This window comes from Enhydra lutris, unplaced genomic scaffold (genome assembly GCF_002288905.1).
Source record: "Enhydra lutris kenyoni isolate GAN:26980312 unplaced genomic scaffold, ASM228890v2 scaffoldscaffold34, whole genome shotgun sequence".
NCBI lineage: Eukaryota > Metazoa > Chordata > Mammalia > Carnivora > Mustelidae > Enhydra > Enhydra lutris.
Window position 1 is genome coordinate 15,724,749 of NW_019154118.1, and position 22,343 is coordinate 15,747,091.

Consider the following 22,343-nt stretch of genomic DNA (forward strand, 5'->3'; position numbering starts at 1 on the left):
AAAACTGGGAGGTCACCCCTAACCTTAGCACAGCCAACTTTAATGTAGTGTTAGAAGCAGGAAGAGCCAAACTGCAGTGGGTAGAGATGTGATTAGAAAGTGACAAAATGGGGGGCACCTGGGTCAGTTGAACCTCTGGACTCTTGGTTGAGGCTCAGGACATAATCTCAGGGTCCTGATCTCAGAGTCCTGAGATCAAGCCTAGAATCAGACTGTGATCAGCAGCGGGGTTTGCTTGAGATTCTTTCCCTCTCCCTCTGCCCACTTCCCCTCTCCTGCCCCCACCCACTCACACACCCATGCACACACTCTCTCTCTCTCTAAAATAAATAAATAAATAAAATCTTTTTAAAAAGTGACAAAATGGAAATGAGTATAGCCTAGTCTTTTGAAAAAACACAGTTATGTGGGAAACAAAAGATAGGGCACAAGGTAGGGAAAGACCAGCCTGGGAGGATTATTTCTTTTTTTTTTTTTTTTAAGATTTTATTTATTTATTTTGACAGACAGAGATCACAAGTAGGCAGAGAAGCAGAGAGAGAGAAGGTAGGAAGCAGGCTCCCCGCTGAGCCGAGAGCCCGACGCGGGGCTCGATCCCAGGACCCCGGAATTATGACCTGAGCCGAAGGCAGAGGCTTTAACCCACTGAGCCACCCAGGGGAGGATTATTTCTTGAGTAGAATATCTTTATATGCCAAAGGGGAACACAGCAGCAGGAAAGAGACCGAAAATCCTCAAAAGCAAAGCGATCATAAATGGAAAAAGCACTGGGAGGAGGCATCAGCACTGGGAGGGAATGAATACAAAGCACAATGGAAGGAAATTCTCTTCTTTTAGGAAAGGGGTTAAGCAAGGATTTAGTTGCAAAAAAGTTCACGGGCAGGAGCAAGCTGAGAAATTTCTCTGAAAGTACAGGCAAAAGTTTGTTTATACGGGCTCTGTGCTTGGTAGGGGGTGGGGGTGGGGGTGGGGTCTGCTTGAATATTCCCTCCCTCTGCCCCTCCCCACAACTCACACAAGCACTGGCTCTCAAATAAATCAATCTTTTTAAAAAAAAAGGAAATAAATGGAAGGGCACCACAATGGGGAGAAAGAAAAATCAGATGCAAGGATTAGTAAAAACTGATCTGGTTGGAAAAGGCTAGCCACAACAGAGTCAAGATAAGAGACAAATGAAGTATCAGAACCTTGTTAATTCTAGGATGGTACAGTCAAAGCTGATACAATCATCAGCAGAGAGCTACCACTGGTTCTCAATTGTAGAAAAAGGCACAACTCTAGAGTTTACACTGGAAAAGGTGTACACACACACACACGGAATTAAAGTAGGAAAGAGACTGAATAAAGGGAGACCAGATAGAGGTCTACAGCCAGTTTGAATGGGACTGGCATTCGTTCACTCAGCAAGTATTTACTGAGAACTGCTAGGCACTGTTTTAGACTCTATAAAGATACACTGACAAAACTCCTGACCCATGAGGCTACACTTTAGTGGAGACAGAAAATAAACATATAACAAATAAAGAGACCAAGGCAATAGGATCAATGGGAGTTAGCTGTGGGGGTTATTTCCTATGGTCAGGAAAGGCTTCTTTAAAGTGATGGTTCACCAAGGACTGGCAAACTATGGGTCACTGGCTCGATCTGGTCTGCCAACTGTTTTTGTTCAGTTTTTAAATGGTTGAAAAACAAATGAACAAAGAATACTATTTCGTATACATGAAAATTATATGGAACTCAAATTTCAGTGTACATAAATAAAGTTTTATTGGAACACTCCATGCTCATCCGTGTCTATACTGTCTACGGCTACTTCTGTGCTCTGACAACAGCAGAAAGGAGTGCTACAACAGAGACCATCTGGCCCTTCACAGAAAAAACTTGCTGAACCCTGGCTTAGCCCTAAATGATGAGGAAAAGGCAGACATGGAAAGACCTAGGTGGAGCAGTATTCTTGCTTGATAGAAAGCGCAAAGCCCCAGGGACAGCCATAAACCTGGGATGCACAGCAGGCAAACAGGCCAGCCTGGCTCTGTAGCAGGAGTGAGAATGCCAAGAGATGGAGCCAGAGAAGCAGACATGCCCAGCAGCCAGAGCCTGGATGGCCACAGGAAGGAATGTGGATTTATTCTGGCAGTGGGGGGATGGAGAGTAAGGGGAGAGCCACTGGCAGATTTAAAGAGAGGAATAATAAGATTCGACTTGTTTGCACTTGGAGCACATGGCTGCTGTGTGAAGAACAAACTTTAGCGAGACCCGAACATAAGCAAGGAGACCACAGAATAGTCCAGCCAAAAGACTGTAATGGAAAAGTCAGGGGTTTGGGTGGTAGAAATGAGAAGTTGGATTTAAGGTATTTTGGTGGTAACGCAGAAAGAATTTGCTGGTGGGTTATTTGGGATATGAATAAAAGAGAGAAATCAAAGGTACTCTTAAATTTTAGGCCTGAGCAATTGCATAAATGGCGGAGTCATTCCCAAACACAGAGAAAGGAGAAAATCAAGACTTCTTGGCTATGGTTTAAGTTTAAGACACCCATTAGCTATCCAACTGTTACAACGCATACCTGTTTTCTTGCCTGGGAATAGTGGCTACCTCAGAGAGGGATCAAAATTAGGTAAAATAATCAATGTAAGGTACTAATATTGCCTGGCCCATAATAAACACTCAACAAATGCTAACCACTATTATTATTACCCGAATGGAAATGCCAATTGGGCATTTGGTTAACAACCCTGGGACTTGAAGAAGTAGTCAGAGTTAGAGACAAAGACTTAGTAGTCCCTGGGCATGCAGACGAGGCCTGGGTGAGAACACCTAGGAAGAGGGTGTAGACAGAGAAGGTAGCCAAAGGCAGCCTCCTAGACGACCCCAACATTCAGGAAAGTGAAGCAGAGGAGGAAAGCCATACAGAATACTAAAAATTAATGACCAATGACTTAAGAAAAGAGCAGGGGAACGCAGTGTTACAGAATCCAAGAAAAGAATATTTCAAGAAGGGAGTGGTCAGCCAATTCAATGCTGCCCAGAGGTTTAACAGGATGAGGACCAAGAATTATCCATTCAATCTGGCAAGACTGAGCTCTTTGAGGACTCTGATAGGAGCTATTCCAGTAGAACCAAGGGGAGAAAGCCCAGCTGCGGTGGCTGAGGACGAGAAAGAGGTGAGGGAGTGGAGACAGGACGCGAGAGAGACAGAGAGAGAGAGAGGGAGAGGGAGAGAGAGAGATGAGGGAGTGGAGACAGCAATGACACCCAGCACTTTCAAGTTTTGCTGTGAGAAGGAACCCAGAACTGGGTAGTCGCCGGAGGAGGACATGAGGTTAAGGCTTCTTTCTCTTTTTTCTTTTTTTAAGAAGGATTATATTAAGATACTTAAGTGCACTTGGGGGCTCTGTCAGTAGAGCATGGGATTCTGGATCTCGGGGTTGTAAGTTCGAGCTCCATGTTGGGCATGGAGTTTACTTAAAATTAATTAATTAAAATATTTAAAATTTAAAAAAAAAGATAGTTTTATATGTTGGTAAGACCAATCCAGATGTGAGAGAAACACCATGGATGCATGAGAGTGATAATTGCAGGAACAACCCTGAAAATACGAGGGATGGAATCCAGAGTACAGAAAGTGAGTGGTACTTCTTTGATCGAAGAAGGTGGCAGAGGAGGTGGTAGTACTTATGTTCCCTTTTAACAGGAAGGGAAAAACTATTAAACACCTTGAGAATATTTAAAATATCTCAATCCATATATTATACTTGGTATAGCTGACTCAAGAATCAATCAGTAAATGAAAAACACCTACTTGAACTGCTCCCAAGGACAATTCTGTTAATATTAGTTGTGAGAGCTTCAACCTTCAAACAACCAACTTCCAAAGTATCTTGCAAAGTATTATAATTTTAGTACTTATGTTCATGCTGTATTGTAAGCAGAGCTCAGGACAAAGAAGTTACATAGTAAGTTCCATGAGAGAAGGGACTTGTTCAATGCTAGTGCCCCAGCACCTGATCATCTCTCTGGTGCATAAAAGGTGTTTTTTGAAAAATGAATTAGAGGGACCTCTTGGAAGGTTAAGCATCTGACTCTCCGTTTTGGCTCAGATCACGAGTTCGACTCAGTGAGGAGTCTACTTCAGATTTTCCCTCTCTCTCTCCCCCTCTCTCTCTGCTTCTCCACTCCCTCACATGCGTGCGCTCTCTCTCTCTCTCTTTCCCTTTCTGTAAAATAAATAAATGAATAAAAAATCGAATTAGATTTTCCAATCTCTCTCCATTTCTCACATGTACAGTGATCCATTTACGAATGCCACTTAGGGGGAAGGTGAACCTCCTTGCAAGTACTTTTTATCATTTCTTTTTTTTTTTTTTAAAGATTTTATTTACTTATTTGACAGAGAGAGATCACAAGTAGGCAGAGAGGCAGGCAGAGAGAGAGGAAGGGAAGCAGGCTTCCTGCTGGGCAGAGAGCTGATGCGGGGCTCGATCCCAGGACCCTGAGATCATGACCTGAGCCGAAGGCAGCGGCTTAACCCACTGAGCCACCCAGGTGCCCCCTTTTTATCATTTCTAATAAAAGAAAATAGAGTGACGTCTCTAACTCATTTCCAAAAAGTAGAATACAACAATGATGCTGTTGATTCTATAAGAAGGGAGAAGGATAATATACTCAAGCATGGTCAAATACACAGACATTAAGAGACAAACTTCCTAAGCCAAGATGGTTTCTGAAAGCAACTGGTCAAGAAATGTATGCAGTTACTGAACTAACATCATAGTCTTTGTCAACTGATTGTCAGGGGTATGGCCAAGGCCAAATTTTCTCTGGTTATTGCTGCATTAAAGAGTACAGTGGTTATTTGAATATGTAACAGCTAGGAAGAGAGTCAAACAGTTTTAGGGGCCCCTGAATGGCTCAGATGGTTAAGCAGCTGCCTTCGGCTCAGGGTCATGGTCCCAAGGTCCTGGGATCAAGCCCTGTATTGGGCTCCCTGCTCAGCGGGGAACCTGCTTCTCCCTCTCTCCCTCTGCCTTCCCACTGCTCGTTCCCCACCCCTCAAGCTGTCTCAAATAAAATCTTGAAAAAAATAAAATAAAATAAACTATTTTAAATATATGATCTCTGCCTGATATTGAGAAATGTTAACGCAAAAAAAGTCACCTAGGATTAAAGAGTACAAAGCCAATAACATACTCTTCTTCAATAATAATAGCTGGTAAAATTTTCACCCACACAAGAATGAAATTCAGTTTTCAAATATTTAATTCAGTTCTACCTAGCAAATGCCACCTGAGAAACAGAAATATCCACTTTGTCATTAGAGAAAGAAGCAGTACCCTCCAACTTCATTCCATGTCAACAAGAGCAAGAAGCAAAGATACTCAAAACAGTCAAGCAAATGAGACAGGTGAACCTCCACCCATCCCGCTTCAGAAAGAAGTAGTCATAAAGTAGCTCACTGGTGAAAGAAAAGAAAAGGAAAGGAAAGGAAAGGAAAGAAAAATGAAAGGAAAAGAAAAGGAAAGGAAAGGAAAGGAAAAAGAGAAAAGAAAAATGACGGCAAATAAACAAACACATTCAGACAGTAAGGTATACAGATTCTTGGCAATGTCTCAAATTATTTCACAGGATCTTAAAGAGCCAACCCAAAACAAATCAAGAGAGATGTATTTCCAGACTCCTAGGTTTCAAGTCTGAAGCAGAAGAAATAAGCCTGATATACTGCAGAAATCAAGTTACTCCTCATTCACAGGGTTCATTTTTTGTTTAACAGCAAAGTACCACAACATGGCCAGATCCATCTAACAGGCTGGAAAAATTAAGCCAACAAACACCAACACTGTTTTCAGAGATGGTCCTTTTTATTACAAGAAGTGTGCGTTCCCCAGATGCCAACTTTAAGTAGTTAATTTCATTTTGAGTTATATGCTCATTCGATTACAAGCTTCTACTACAAAATTTCAACTTCTTCCAGCTTGTTGGTCATATCTTGATACAAAAGGTTGGGTGCATCCTTCCTTCTGGGAGGACAGATGCGCTGCTGAATGACCAACAACAACTCCATAACACGAGGTTTTCACAACGTCCTTCTTTCTGAAGGTAAATAGGGTTATCGTTCGGTAAAGTCGGTTTTCTGAAGGAGCAATGTGAAGTTACATGATGAACGTGAAAATTTTCCTTGGCAAAACAAAGCTTCCAAGTCGGCCAACATCATTTTAACCTAGTATTTTTTAGGAATTAATGTTCAATGTAAGAGTTGGGAAGTTTGGGGCGCCTGGGTGGCTCAGTGGGTTAGGCCTCTGCCTTCAGCTCAGGTCATGATCTTGGGGTCCTGGGATCGAGCCCCGCATCGGGCTCTCTGCTCAGCGGGGAGCCTGCTTCCCCCTCTCTCTCTGCCTGCCTCTCTGCCTACTTGTGATCTCTGTCAAATAAATAAATAAAATCTTAAAAAAAAAAAAAAAGAGTTGGGAAGTTTTGTGTTCTTAGTATCTTGAAAAACCAACTCACTCTCCTCTGACTCCCACATCATATTTGAAGTTTGCCATCACATTCTGAGAAGACCACATTATGTGGCATTAACCTATTAAAAAAAAAAAAAAAGTCCCTGGTATTTTTTTTTATTACTCCAGCTCTAGAGTCTCTCAAGTAGAATATGGTATCATGTCAATTATTCTTTGCCTTCATAATCACTTGCTTTCCAAATTTAAACCTGTATGACTAGCAATTAAAAGTTCCAGGAAAAGGGGTGCCTGGGTGGCTCAGTCGGTTAAGTGTCCAACTCTTGATTTTGGTTCAGGTCATGATCTCAGGGTCCTGGGATCAAGCCCCACATCAGACTCCCCAGGGATTCTCTCTCCCTGTCTCCCTCTGCCCCTCCCTGACCACCCCCCATCCCGGCTTGTGCTTTCTATCTCTAAAATAAATAAATAAATAAAATATACATATTTTTTAAAGTTCCAGGAAAAGCATGAATCTCTTATATTTCCAATTCCCGGAGTTTCTTAAGTGACACCCAATTTCCCAATTAGGGAATCCAAACTGCCCTTGGCTTTGCCACCACTTGCAGAATTCCTGCAAGAACCCAGCTACACCTGTGAACTCCAGTCATTTAATGAGATTGTCTGGTTAAGAGTGGACAGCATTTACTATATGAAACTTAGAAAATTCATTATATGTATATAACCTTAAATAAATCTTATATCACTTCACCAAAGAGAAGGAATTCATATATAATTCCAGTACTAAAGTGTCAATAACCCAATAAAGGTTTTGGAACTACAAGTTGGTAGGAAAAAGAGCTGGTGTTAATATCAGCTCTGCCAGACTCTTGGTAATCTGTATGAATAATCCCAATTCACGGTTTTCATTCTGACTGTACAGGAAATGCTTTCTGCAACCCAACATATCTAAAAAGGTTTCATTCTGAGTGATGCAAGCCCTCCACACAGCCTCAAAAGCCAAGGGTCAGAGGCCTTTGTAATCCTCATTCACATGAAGCAAGCTTGTATTAGATGGGAAAGGATTTACAAAGCACTTGTTGTAGTATGTCCACAGGCAATGATAATCCTACCAAGGGATATTTTGCAGCACATCTCTTTAAACTACAACTGAAAATGGACATGAAAGCTACAAACACTTATTTGTTTCCTACAGTAAGACCACACCTACTGTTTTCCCTGGTTTCTCGATGTTAAGATTTCTCTCTTAGCTTCATTTACTACATTTCTATTCTCCTGTAAAACTACCATAGTATCGTTTCATAAAGACATTTCTCTGGAGCTTACTACTGAAAGTTAATTACTGCCACAAATCGACAATTCAAGCCAAACACTTAAGGAGCCAGTAGGGCCCCAGGACCCCTGGGGGAATATTAAGAAGTACAAAACATGATCCACACCCTCTAGGATCTGAAGGAAAATACACTTTTTACTCCCAGAATGAGAGGGTAGCTCCCGAGAGGTCATTTTATACATATATAGGTAAGACAGTATTTTAAAAATTCACCTCCAGGGGCGCCTGGGTGGCTCAGTGGGTTAAGCTGCTGCCTTCGGCTCAGGTCATGATCTCGGGGTCCTGGGATCGAGTCCCGCATCGGGCTTTCTGCTCAGCAGGGAGCCTGCTTCCCTCCCTCTCTCTCTGCCTGCCTCTCTGCCTACTTGTGATCTCTCTCTGTCAAATAAATAAATAAAATCTTTAAAAAAAAAAAAAAAATTCACCTCCAGAGAAGATGATAAGTTATTCTGGTAACCTCCAGAGAAGATGGTAAGTTATTCTGGTAACCGTTTCAACCATCACGATGACAAACATGATTAGTAACGAGTTCTTTATGTAACTACCCTTTGCTTCAGTGTAGACCTATTTTCGCTTACTCTTGGACCCATGGGACTGGGAAACAGCTGGTTACCATTCCTAATAATGGACCCTTTCATGTCTTTGGAAGAGTTATTAAATTGCCTCTTTAACCTTTCATTCTCCCAACCTTTCCTCACAGGACTGACTTCCAATCATATAATCATCTTTGGAGTCTCCTCAGAACCGCCTTCAACGCGTCCTCATCCCCTTTAAGTTGAGGAACCTAGAAATGGAAACAACACTCAAGTAATGGGATGGTCAGCGCTGGAGTCACCTACATAAAAGATGATGATTTCCGGTCAGGACACCTCAACGTCACTTGTAAAACCCCACTCGGTACTATTACAGAAATGTCCTTGTCCTCTGATGGCTCTTAGATGTTCCTTTGCAACACCTGAATTAGTTTACTTTTTTTTTTTTTTTTTAAGAGATGGGGGATACGGGACAGAGGGAGAGAGGAAATCCCAAGCAGGCCCCCATGCCCTGTGGGGAGCTGTGGGGGACTCGTTCTCACAACTCCGAGATTATGTCCTGAGCCGAAATCAAGAGTCAGATGGATGCTTAACCCACTGAGCCACCCAGGCACCCCAGTTTACTATTTAAAAAAAAAATCACTCACAATTATCCTGCTCATAAGTCTTATACAACATAATAGGTTCTATAATGTTCTCCTTGCAAGATATTCCTAAAGTTTAATGTGGATCAAATTTTCAATTCAACAGTCATTCACTGATCACCTTCTATGGAAAGTCACCACTATAAACTATATAAAACATAAATGGTGACTTAGAAATGGAAACGATCCAAGTCTTAAGAAAATCACAATCTAATGGGGGAAAGCACACACAATCAAAGGTATTTATACCAGGGGCGCCTGTGTAGCTCAGTCCATTAAGCATCCGACTCTTAAGTTTTGGCTCAGGTCATGATCTCAGGGTGGTGAGATCAAGCCTCATGTCGGGCTCCACGCTGGGGATGAAGCCTGTTTGGGATTCTCTCCCTCTGCCCCTTACCCCTTGCATGTGTGCTCTTTCCCTAAAAAATAAACTAAAAAAAAAAAAAAAAAAAAAAAAGTACTTACACTATAAGGTAACCCAGAGTAAATTCTTTAGAGGTAGGTATTAAGTACAGTCAGAAAACGGGAAAGGAGAAGTTGAGTTTCCACTAGCAGTGGCATCTGTAAAAGGCTTCTTGAAGAGGTGGGATCTGGGGATCTGAGCTGAGCCATGAAAGCTATAGGCAGGACAAGATGGGAAACACTTTAAGGCAAAGGAAGCATTAGCAAAGGCGTAATGGCAGGTACACACAGCCTATGGAGAACACCTAATAGACTAGTAGTCCAACATGGCCGAAGCATGTAAGTGAGAATGTGTGTTCAGGAGATAATGTTCAAAATGTAGAAATGTAGGCCAGAGAGATTATGAAGGGCTGAGAATTTTAAATCTTATTTTATATTCAGTGAGGAGGCAAAGGGTTTTAGGAATAAAGTGACATAATCAGATCTATATTTAAGAAAACCAATGGCAACACTGTATATAGTGAAAAGGAAGGCGGGAGACTGGTTAGGAGATTATGGTAATAATCCATGCAAAGGTAATGGAAATTTCGAGTAGGATGGTAAAAACAGAACAGCAGGGACAGATTAAACACTGCAATAGTATCACAGAAAAGCCTCACAGACTGACTGGAGGGGGTGCAAAGAGAAAAGAGGTGAAGAGAGCAACAGAGAGTATGAATGAGCTTTCCGATGGATACGGGTTTAGATTTGAATTCTAGCTCTGCCGCTTACTCGCCATGACTTCTGGAAAACTAGCTCGCCTGTGCCTCAGTTTCTTCATCTGTAAATGATGGGGGTATTTCAGCAAACCTTTTTTTTTTTTAAGAGAGACAGAGTAGAACTGTATGTTTCCTCCTTAAAGTGTACTACCTTCTACTGGTTATTCTTAAACTTTAATCTGTTTTTGACTATTCTAGTTGAGGTTCTTTTTTATTTCTCAAACTAAGTGCCAACCCCCAGGAACTGTAACCTAGCATTTCTTCTGTAATTAAATTATTAATTGTGTTGATCTCTGCAGACCAACACTTAATTCTCCCCGCACTGACACTTGAGAGCAAATGTCAACTAGTTACCAAGTATAGATGAATGGAACTGAACGTGGGGGCCGGGGACCATGAAAAGCCTCGGAATCATTGCAAAGGATCCCCGAGTACTTACACTCATACGTAAAAAGGTAAGGGACACTAGTTATCGAGACCAGGAGCAGCAACCCCAACATAGCTGCCTTGGCCTGATAACTATGCAGCTCCTGGAGGCACTGAATTCCTCGGTGTCCTACCTGCCTATTTACTGTCTTGTTCTCTCTCCTCCCTTTTCTGCCTCACCTCTAATTAGGTTCTCACTGGACACCAATGGTATTCCCTGTTGCCGAGATGCGTGGCTGGCCTTCAGTTTGGTTATGCCTAGCTTACTAATGAACTTGACACCCAGACCCAAATCAAGAACATTCTAAAGTCAAGATTATAGCTCTCAAATAGGTATGTATGTGTACACATATACATGTACACATCAGAGTAATAAAACCCAGTTATCTTGATGGAAAAAAAGAAGATTATAGCCCTCATGGCCTTTCAAACTTTGAGTCCTAATAATAATTAGGGATTCTTATGTACCAGGCAAATTGCTAAGTACTTTGCATGCATAATTTCAATTAAGCCTCACAATAATTTCACAAAGCTTGATTACTGCTAATTTACAAATGAAGAAACTGAAGCATGGAGGGGTTAAGAAACTTTTCCAAGGTCATTTAGCTAATAAACAGGGGAGCCAAGATTTGAACCCAAGCAGTCTAAATCCAGAGCCCGTGGTCTTAACAGATTTTAGTTACTGTGCTATAGTATCTCACACTATTACAGATTAGATAATGAGATTCTCCCTATCCTTTATAAAGGTATTTATATATGCACAAATAAAAAATCCTAGCCGGAGAGATTACAAAAGGATTTCCTCATTAGCTAAGCTTAAAGAAATGTTATCCACATGGTTTTACTGCTTATAATTAAAGGCAATAATCTAGGAACAATGTTGTATGTTCGCATTTGATCTAAAAATTAGTCAATACTCATGGATGGACAGAAGATGAATACAGACATGTGTAAATATTTGTTCCTCTGGGTGTAGATATTTATTGTAGAGATATTTGTGATCAACTTCTCAGTTTTCAGAACTGAGACAGTATAAAGGAGAGCTTTCTGAAAAAAGTGCTCTCCAACAACACTCCTCACAAGTACTGTTACTCTCCTAATTCAAGGCAGAAAGCCACAGTTACTTTGATGCTGTAAAAGGAGAACGAAACAATGATGCTTCAATAAAGCACAGATCCTAAGGGTTGGATCTGGCTAAAACCGTTCCAATGTCAGAAAGGTTCATGGCTCTGGCTGCTGAAAGACATCATAACATCTACACCCAAGCATTCCAACCAAACACAACACCAAGAGTGTAAGAAAAGAAATAAAATAGAAGAAAGAAACTCCAGCTCTAGAGACAAACGCCAGTGGAAGAGATCCGCCCCACTGGTGGGACTCAATGCACTGCCACAGTTATAATTAAAGGTAAGTTTTCTGGGGAAATCCCTTCAGTCTATTTGTCAAATAGAAAAACAACTACTCATTTCAAAGGAAGGGGAATTTTCATGCTGGTGCAGAAAACTGTCAACTAACTCTTACATTTTTATCTCTAGTCCTTTAAAACTAAAACTCAGTTAAGATGTCCTACATCTAAAAAGTGAAGCCAAGTTTGGCCCCTAAGAAGCTTCGTACTAATCCTACAACGGGACTTATATCATCCCAAACAACTACAAATCACACGACAAAATTCGTCTTTCAAATGCCTTAGTCTTTAAAAAGCAAATGTCTGGCAGTGGTTATAGCCTCATGGGTTGGCTTCCCCTGGTGTGTAACCTGACAAGGTACAAAGCTCACTGAAATATTTAACAGTGCTGGTATGGATTTCTTTGGATAGGTCAAGAAAAGCAGCTCATCCTTTTTAAAAACATAAAGAACCATTTTATGGGATGTCGTTCCCTCAGCTCAAGTGTCTGTGCATTTCCTTGGGGCCTTCTCAGAGATCTTATTGAGGGGGGAAATGAAAAGGCCAACAAAAGGACCCCTTTTCTCTTCCTATTCCCAACATAATCCACCTCGGCCACAGGGCCAGTAGCATCCACACTGTCATAAATGCCAGCAATTAGAGAATTAGGCCATAAAACCACCCACTCAGGTATAAGAGTGCGGGCCTCCAGCTTTATTTAATGCATGCCATAAAGATCCTGTACTTCCTTCTTTCAGGCCTTCTTCAACCAATGAAATGACAACAACAACAAAAAAGTAGCCCTTTGTCTGCCTGCCTCATACTGATGTGATCAATGAAACCATCTGGGCCCAGGTGAAGGATTTAAGATTCCTTTTTCCTAATAAAGACTGCATTTCCTCTAGCATGCCATGTTTAGATCCATTAAAGAAGAGGCTGCATTTTGGGCACTCGTATACTACAAACTAAAGTGAAATGACATTTTCCAATTATTTTGCCTTCTTCTGAAACTACTCTAGAAGCCTAGCCAATTCCCAAGCTTCGCAAGAAAAGCTGGAACCTACAAGAGTATTTCTAATTAACTCAGTAATTTCTAGAACCTCCCTAAGTCTTCTCTAATGAAAAAAGTTCATTCAAATCTCAAAGTTAATGTTCATTCAGTCTGTGTCTTAAAATTTGATACAATTCAGGAGCAATCAATAATTTCGTTTGATTATCTTCACAATCTACCAGTCCACAAAAATCGGGAGTCTGTGATTTACTCCACGATAAAGCTTTAAACCAATCTAGGCAAGACCCAAACAAGTACTTTTTAACCTCGAGCTCTTTCCTACCAGTGCCCACAGGGTTAAAAATCTGATTAAAAAGTACAGGTAGGTTATGTCAGACTCATTAGTATTTAACCTTCCTTATTCCCCGCAAATAATATATGCAGACAACAGAAGTTCCCATCCCAGTAATCATGGAATAAATTCCTCCCAAAGTAGTGACAGTCACATAGCTTCCCCCTCTCTCAAAGGTTTACGCCACTGGGCTCTCCACCTTGGCAGAGGAAGAATGGAAAGACAAGATATTCACAAAAGGCCCTACCGAAGGCCTTCAAGTTAAGTGCTAGAAGGAAACTGAAGTCCTGTGCCAACACTAGTGGAATGTGGGCAGGCACAAAGAGATCTTAATTAGGAGACCTACAATTAAAACAGTGAGTCTCCAGAAGAGAGAGGCACTGCAGAGTATTACGCCTCAGAGCAAGCAAAGCACCCTTGCCACCCCCTCTCGCTGCAGGGCAAGGAAGGCAATGCCGATGGAGTCGGCATCCACACAGATGCTCTACGGCAAGGACAGCTTCAAGGTGAGCACAGAGACGGAAATGGACTCAAGATGGGAGTATTTTCTCATCTTCTAATCAGAAGGCAAATCACTATTTTGTGAATGGTGATCTCCTACAGGAGCCCTGTGCCTTAAGATAATCAAATGGAAGGAAGAGATGGGAACATGTCATATGGTTCTCAGCAAGAATGAAGAAAAGTTCTAAAGACTACATTTCTGATGCACAGGATAAACCAAAGTCCAACATTTCAGAGCCTATTAACAGCTGCTTCCTGCAACACACATACTGTCACTTCGGATTCATAAATTCATTAATGCACAGAATTTCCTTTTCATTTAAAAGCTCACACATCTAAAGGCATACACCACCTAGACTGAAAAATAACTTCCCTTTAGCAGTTAGGAATCTACGACATGCAAAAAATGAAACAAACTTGGTTAAACAGCAGGGCTTCTCAACATAAGATAATGATTTATATTTAAAATCTGATCTTCACTTTTCTTATAAATGAAATTAGTCAATTCCAGCAAAGAACTTTTTCCATACTCTTTAGTCCTTATACTTTGTCCATGCAATGAAAACTTTTCCACTAAGTTGAAATTTCTCTTCCCAACAATTACACCAATTAAATGGACAAATGTACAAACTAATATTAAAAATGACCAAATAGAGAGTGCCAGGGTGGCTCCGTTGTTGGGTGTCTGCCTTCGGCTGGGGTCATGATCCCAATCCTGGGTCTGGGCCCCATGTCGGGCTCCCTGCTCCACGGGGAGCCTGCTTCTCCCTCTCCTACTCCCCATTTGTATTCCTGATCTCGCTGTGTCTCTCTCTGTCAAATAAATAAATAAAATCTTAAAAAAAAAAAAATGACCTAATAGGCTCATGGACTCTGACTGTTTAAATGAACTCAGAAAATAAATAAATAAATAAATAAACAAACAAACTAACTCAGAATAAGACATTCTGACCTGAACAAAAAAATTATATAATAGAAAAGAATCAGAATCCTGGAACAGAAAAGATTCATGAGTTAATATTTAGCCCAACCTTTTCATTTTACACATCAGATATTCAAGGTTAAAAGTGAATTGTCCAAGGTCCCACAACCGGTCAGAGAGAGATGAGTGCAAGGAGAGCCCTTGTCCTCTGACTTCCACTCTGAGGCTTCTCCTATTCCCCTTGTGTTCGCTGCTTCATTTTCCCCGTCAAGCTCAGGATTAGCTGTGAAGTCCATGAAGGAACAACTCCCCCTCTTGGTACATATGCCCAGTGAACATTCCAAACAAAACAGAACAAAACAAAAACAAAAAAATCACAGATACTCTTCAACTGCCTTCTGCCTACAGGAACAGCATCTTTTCTAGGCCCAAACAAGAGTGTACCTTAGCCTACCTCAACTAAACTGCCATTTCAAATTAAAACAAATAGAGACCAAAGCTGTCATTCAGTTTCGATTTTTATCTACCTAAAATGTGCTACTTTATGATCAGGCTGGAAATTCTGCTTTGAACATTTTATGAGGTGGTAAAGAAGGTAAGTGGATTATGAAATTAATAAGGACTAACTGCTGATACATAAACCACTTGTGGAGTTGATATTAAAAACAGCTCAAATTCTAGTCAACAGAGAGGATGCTGTGCCATGTTTATTTAGATGGCAAAGGATGGTGGCATTAACAGTCCCTGAGACAATACTCAGAAAAGTACACAATATGGAGGGGAAGAGGAAGATGAAGAAGCAGACCTCTGTGATTTCCTACTGTGCTCAGTAAAATCAAACTTCAATTCTACTTCCTGACTGTCAGGAAAAAGCCCCAATAGAGGAGACCAGCAACACCTACATATTTTTTAAAATAATCCCATTCTGACAGAATTTGGTCATGAAGAACTCTTACACGTAGCTGTTACCCAGAGATATTCAGTCCAAGGGAGGTTGGGGACTGGTGGCAGTGAAGGACAAGTCTCCCATGGCTAAAGGAGTTTACAACAGGTAAGTGATCTGTAAGTTCTATCACCTTTCAACCACCTGAACTTACTAGTTCTGTAAGTATTAACTTACAGTTTGTTATAGACAAATACAGTCCTTATTCACTTAAAGCAAACCAGAATTTAAAGAGGCTAGACTCATTTTAAGGTCACAAAACTATTTCTTCATGAATCCAGACAAGACCTGATACAGATCTGTGAGTGAATTCTGAGAAATAATCTTTAGAATTCTGTAAGTATGTCAGCCCAAGGGAACCCTGAACTTCCCTTTTGGAACCTTATCATTGATTTGTGAGACTGTAACAAAATGCTTCGTTTCTACACTGAAAACTACCAGGTCAGAGGAGCTAATCACTACTAAGTAATTTAGTCCTAAGCCATACTACGGGTTAGCGTTAATCAATGCATACCATCAGCCCATACTAGACGGCCTCCAACTATCACATAAAAAGCTCACCAATGCAACAGCAGCTCATTCAAACCCAGTCAGAAAAAATACTGAAGTTGAATGTAAGGAGTCAACCACTCTTCTCAGAGTAAAGTATGTTCAGGCGAAAGTTTTAAAGAAAAAAACAACAATGTACTAACATAATCTTATTTGAATTAACTGCAGTTCCTTAACAGACTTGACACACTACAAACCACTGCTCAACAAAATAATGCCAGTGGATAAGGAAGTGTTAGCACCTGATTACAACTTTAAAGGTGATTTGTCAAAGACCAACAGATAAAATATTCTGGTGCCCAGACATTAGGTCCCTGAATCCAGGTGGCTCTCTTTCTAACCAGTCTCTTGAAAAGCTACGATTGCAAGCTGTCAGCATAAAACTTTGCTTTTGAATATGTGATAACAGCATTTGGAATGTGAACACTTCGTCCTTCAATACAAAATACATAAGCATGCTAAACAAGAAGAAAATACTTCTCAGGATCCCCTTAAAATAGACTAACTTCTCCTAATACAGACTTTCTTATTATACTCAAATATACATGGGACTAAAATTCTACATATAACCAGGCAAGTCTCAATTTCGAAAATAAGCAGGTAAATGAAATGTCAGTAAGCCTTTTTTTTTTTTTTTTTTTGCTGCTGTATCTTTTAAAAAAGCAAAATCAACTCACATTTAAGCACCAACTCCATGCAAGTAACCTGAACGGTTCAGTCTTTTTGTCATGTATGAGGCCTTTGGTTCTCCAACTACATGGGATCTGTGTTGTTAGCTTAAAAAATACAGAATTGGCCTTTCAAAAAAAAATAATAATCTACAGCAACCAATAAATAGTCTCAATCAACCCTGCTGACCGCAGCTGCCTTCTGAAGGCTGGGAAAAGGAGGTGGAGAGAGAGCAGAGAGAGGCAGGGAAGAGGGACGCTGCAGTTAGCTAGCTACATAGCAAGGAACACGCCCCCATCATGTCCTCCTTGCTCTGTCAGAAGGCGGGTTGTTGTCAGTCTCCTGATCAGGCTGCCTTAGAAACGATTTTAAAAAGGAGGCAGGAAGACTAACAACTAAAAAATGCCAGCTCCTTGAAAGGAGGGGCCAGGGTCTCTGGGACCTCCTCCCTCCCCTTCTTCCCAGGATCTTTCCGTATATCTAGAGGGGTGTAGGGCACAATGGGGGACAAGGGGTTTGCCCGGGACCAACGGCAGAGCACGCAGGAAACGGCTGGTTGTTATCTTTCCCTTTCTGTTTCAATCAAGAGCACTCCAGAGCAGCAACCCCCTACCCGCCCCCCCCTTCGCTTCAGCCCCTAGCAGCTGCTCTTCCTCCTCCTAGCATCCCCCATCTCATTCTCCCCCCTCCCCTACAATTCAAACTCCCCCTTCTGCATCCAATGGAAAACAAATGCGCAACGCCACTGGCTGAACCTGAACTCAACTTCCCTTCCCAGGGCAACTTTCCTTTTTGCTGAAGAGGCCTGAATAAGGCTCATCAAGGCATCCCCATTCCCGCCCTGGTACTAATGGGGAAGGAGCAAAGTTCTTGACCCCTTCATCCACCTCGGGTCCCCCTATAAGAATCAGAGAGATAACCCCAACTCCTCCTTCTAAAGAATAACTTTGCTTCATATCCCCCCTTTTTCTCCCAACCAAAAGCAACCACCACCACCAGCAGAATAAAGTAAAACTGTCCCTTATCTACTCTCTTCACCCCAACCCTACTTCCCCCACCCTTTCCAAGCCCCAGGATTGGTCTAGGAAAAGGTGGATCAATAGTGAAATGACGGAGAAGAGGAGAAGGGCGGGAGGGAGCTAAGGCTGGAGACTGCGTGCTCTCGGGCGCAGTGGGTGGGGTAGGAGAGCAGCTGCTTCCCCTGGGAGGATGCTGCCTAAGTCCCCCCACAAACACCTCCCCTCGCAGGGGCCCCCTTCCCCAGAGCTGGAGGGAAAGCCTGCCTCCTCTCCAGGGGGAATGGTGGAAAGCTGCTCCTCTCTGAGCCTAAGGGACAGTGGACTATTTTCCTCTCAAAGATGCCACTAATCCTTCATTCTAAAGGAGGGAAAGGGTGGAGCGAAGGTAGAGTAATTCCCTGCTACCAGCAGGCTAGAAACTGTAGCTCTGTAAAATGGGGGAAACAGACTGCTGTACGAGGAGATCACCGTTATCTCCAGAGGGAAAGGAGGGGAAGGGAGGCAAGGTGGAGAGGAAAGTAGATTTTTCCTGGCGGGGTAGGTGAGGAGGAGGGAGGATCTAGCTGCGTGGGGTGGGGGGCGGAGGATGGAGGGTGGAGGTAAAGGAAGGGGGAGTGGCTGGTAGTGCAGGGACCTGGCCCTGGGATGGGGCGAGTGTTCATCAGGTTTTCGGAAGCAAGGTGCTGGAAGGGACATCGGTCCCCAAGGGGTAGGAGAAGAACGTGGCCCTGGATGAGGCCATCACCCGAGAGATGCCCAAGAGGAAAACTGCCCCAAGAGTAAAACATCTGCCCAGAGAGGGAGGCGGGGATGTGGCGGGATCAGGTCTCTAGGAGGGAGGGAGGGAGGAATCTTGCTCGGATGAGGTAATCTGTGAAAGGGAGGAGGGGTTCAGTCCCGGGATGGGAAACCCCGGCGAGGGGTCTGTGCCAAGGGATTTGGGGAAGGGTCAGGGGAAAGAAGGGGCGGGGGGGGGGGCAAACGCCCTTAGCCAAATGGGTCCAAACCCTGGGGTGGGGGCGCCTGGGGGTCTGCACCCATGTACGGGGGTCCCAAGATGGGAGGGCCGTTTGCCCCGGGTCAGGGACGCCAGGAGGGTCCCGGAATTGGGATGCTCCTCAATCCCGGATGGGGGAGGGGAGGGGGCTCTGCAGAGGGTCGAGACCCCGGACCTGGGGGTTCCTCGCCCCCTTACCTCTCCGCTGCCGCCTCCTCCGCCGCTCTCCCCAAACACAGCCCGAAACCGGCGCAGGTTGGTGCCGATGGCGGCCGAGACCTGCAGCGCCGCGTCGAAGCCCGGGCCCACCCGGAGCAGGGCCGGCCCAGAGGAGGCTGAGGACGATGACGAAGACGAAGACGAGGCGGACGACGAAGAGGCTGCTGAGGCGGCGGCCGCTCCCCCTGGAACCCCAGCCCCGCTGCTTCCCGCCGCCGCCGCCGCGGCCGCCACAGCCGGGGGGGAGGGGGGCGCCCCGGGGCCGCCGCCGCCGACCGGGGGCCCGGGGGGAAGCAGCAGGGCCGGGACGCGTTGCCGCGGGGCGCCCCCCAGGCCCCGGCGCCCCCCGCCGCCGCCGCCCCCGGTGGTCCCGGGTCGGGCGGGGAAGCGCCACCGACAGCTGTGCGCCATGTTCGCCCCGTGAAGTGAAGCAGCGAGAGGGAGAGGCGACAACACAGGGGGGCGGGGAGGCGGAGGGGGGGGGCCGAGAGCCCCGGAACCTGCCTGAGAAGAAGGCGTCGCCCGGCGGCCTGTGCCCGGCCGGCAGCTATGCAGAGCGCCGGGCCACTGCCGCCCGCCCGGCAATCTGTATAGCGGGCCCGGGCCTACGCTCGCGACGCCGGGCCGCAGCTCCGCCAGGCCGAGGCCCGGGCCGCCGCCGCCCGCCCGCCCGCCCGCCCCGCAACCTGGATAAGTGCATGCCCCGCCCTCCGGGAGCGGCATTGCTGGGGAAAAGGAGGGGGGAAGGAAGCCCAGGAGCCCGACGCGGAGCGCGGGTTCCGGGGAGAGGGGGAGGGGGCGAGGACTACGGGGAGGATGGGGGCGGAGGGAGCCCGGCCGCCTGCAGCCTCGAGAGCCGAGAGGCCGATTACACACGTTCCCGGGATGCGCTGGGAATCGAACCGCCCGGGAGAGCCGCTTCCAGTATAGCGCGGCTGCCGGGTAGGGGACGAGTGAGCCTTCTCTGCCGCGAGGCACGGATACAAGATGGGTTAGCCCTCATTTAACGCTTCTGGAATAAAAGGGCCCTTATTGTGCCATATGCAAAACAGAAGCGTTGCCCAGTTTACTATATGCAAAATAGAAAGGCCCTCAATGAACGCGCTTTCAAAATTAAAAAAAAAAAAAGAGAGAGAGAGAGCCCCTCCCATTTTTATGCTGGAGCTCTCTCCAAAATGCACACACCAAGTGGCAAGTCTCCCGCCACCTCCTCGCCCTACTATGCACTCGGGGCTGAGGAACCTCTGGCTCTCGTGCCCTTCTGTAGAGAGTTGGGTCCTGTTTCTCCAGCCCGGGCATTGGGGCCACAGCGTGCTCCGCTAACGAGGCGGTGTTACAACGAAGCTGAAGCTGGATGGCTAACGGGGCCTGGAGGGAAGAGGCGGGCAAAAGCGCCCCCGCCCCTTCTTCCTCAGTTCTCTGCCTGCCGCTGCATGCAAAGCAGACCCTAATGTATGCATGCAGAGGGAGGGGGGCTAGCGAGCACGTTTCTGATTAAGAGAGGGGGAGGAGAAGAGCGTTGGGCATTATGATACACGGGGTGGAAGGGGCCCGCCGGCGGCGAGCTCTGTGCGCGGGGTTAGTAGGCTGAGGGGGGAGGGGGAAGGGGGAAGGAAGGAGGGGGGTGAGAGCGGGGGATGAATATCCACCCGGTTTACTTTATTGCGGGAAAGAGGGGAGGGCGCCTCAAGCTAGGCGTTAGAAGCCTACGAGGCTGGGAAAGCAGCGAGGGGAGGGAGGGGTTTGTACCGGGAGAACTTGTGTTGGCTGTGGCTGGGGGATCGATACGCAGCCTGCAGGCCCCGGGGCAGCCTCCATCCCCCCAGCCGAGGTGGAGTTCGCTGGAAGGTCACGCAGCCTTCCTGGACTCCCGCACGGGTATAGAGCACACTGCTTGTAATATTACAGCCTGGGGCGGCGAATTTGGGAAGGAGGGGGAGGGTCGTGGTGAGCAGGTTGCTCCGGCCCTCTGGAGGGTGCACTGCACGCCTCCAGAGAAGGTCCACGGCCTCTTGGTGCTGAAAGCATACGTCCCTCCGCGGACGAAACGTTAGTGCACAGCGAAAGGTGGGGTGGGGGCTAGAGGGGAGCAGAGAAAGGGAGGAGACACAGGCAAGCTCCAACTCCCCCAACTCGTCCGGGATCGATCGTCGTTCCAACCGCGCAGGATGGAGCCCAGATGGTTTGCAAAGCGCACACTCACAGCGCACACACACAACCAGATTCCGTTGTTACATCGCGTGGTTTACTGGGTGCAAAAGGGGTGGGAGTAGCGGGAGAGTCTCTTGAGCGGCAGCCCCAAGACTCTGCTGAGGATATAGACACCCCATTGTGGACGGTTTCTCCATTGCAATATATTTGGCGGTAGGCGCTGGGGGTTTTGCTTCAGTGTAGCTGCTCTGATCAGTTACAGATTGGCGACCACGTGGATTCCCTCATGCATCCTGATTTGTTCACTCTCTCACTCTTTCTCGCTTATTTTTCTTTTGTATTTGCCGCCCCCCCCCTTCTTTAATATGCATAACGGTCTGCAGAGGTAATAGGCAGGGGACTGAGTGACAGGCTTTACATAACTGTGTCAACAGGATTTCTCTCAGTCCTCCCTCCCTGAGAAAACATAAACTGGCCAGGTTCTGAGTACCCTTACTTCAAACTCACTTCATTTGGCACAGGTGGGAGGTCTGCAGGTGGGGGGGGGGGGACGCAGGAAGGAAGAATGTCAGTGAAGAATGTATGAAGTCCCCCAGACTCAAGCCCCTAGGTAGGAAAACTCCCTGAGAAATCTAGTTTGTCTCTTTGCCTCCAGACTAGTCCAAAAGGAGCCAGAGCAAATCAGAATTTGGTTTATTGTTGGAGCTTTTAAAGCAGAAATTATAATAACTTATATTTGTTGGGTGCTTTCTGTCACCTCAGTGTTTTTATGTACATTCAATTCTCGCCAGCCCTCTGAGATAAGTCTGATTTTACAAATGGGGAAACTGGGGACACCTGGGTGGCTCAGGGGGTTAGGCCTCTGCCTTCGGCTGGGGTCATGGTCTCGGGGTCCTGGGATCGAGCCCCGCATCGGGCTCTCTGCTCGGCAGGGAGCCTGCTTCTCCCTCTCTCTCTCTGCCTACTTGTGATCTATCTCTGTCAAATAAATAAATAAAATATTAAAAAAAAACAAATGGGGAAACTGAGGCCTGGGATAACGTCCAAGGTCACACAGCAAATAAGTAGCACCACTCAAAGTCATGGGGGCCTGAC

General features: G+C 45.2%; 1 protein-coding gene across 7 annotated transcripts in view; it reads right to left on the reverse strand.

Moving 5' to 3' along the window:
• The window catches only part of LOC111153928 (lysine methyltransferase 2A), a 76,011-nt gene extending 56,503 nt beyond the window's left edge, over positions 1-19,508 (reverse strand). For 5 of the 7 annotated variants that reach the window (XM_022513245.1, XM_022513247.1, XM_022513246.1 and 2 more), the window contains exons 1-2: positions 19,077-19,508; positions 16,871-16,969 (exon numbers count right to left, since the gene is read on the reverse strand). In XM_022513245.1, coding sequence (XP_022368953.1) covers positions 16,871-16,969; positions 19,077-19,508 — 531 coding nt within the window. The remainder of the gene's footprint in view (positions 1-16,870; positions 16,970-19,076) is intronic. The other 2 variants (XM_022513249.1, XM_022513248.1) reach the window with 1 other exon arrangement.
• Between the last annotated feature and the right edge of the window lie 2,835 nt (positions 19,509-22,343).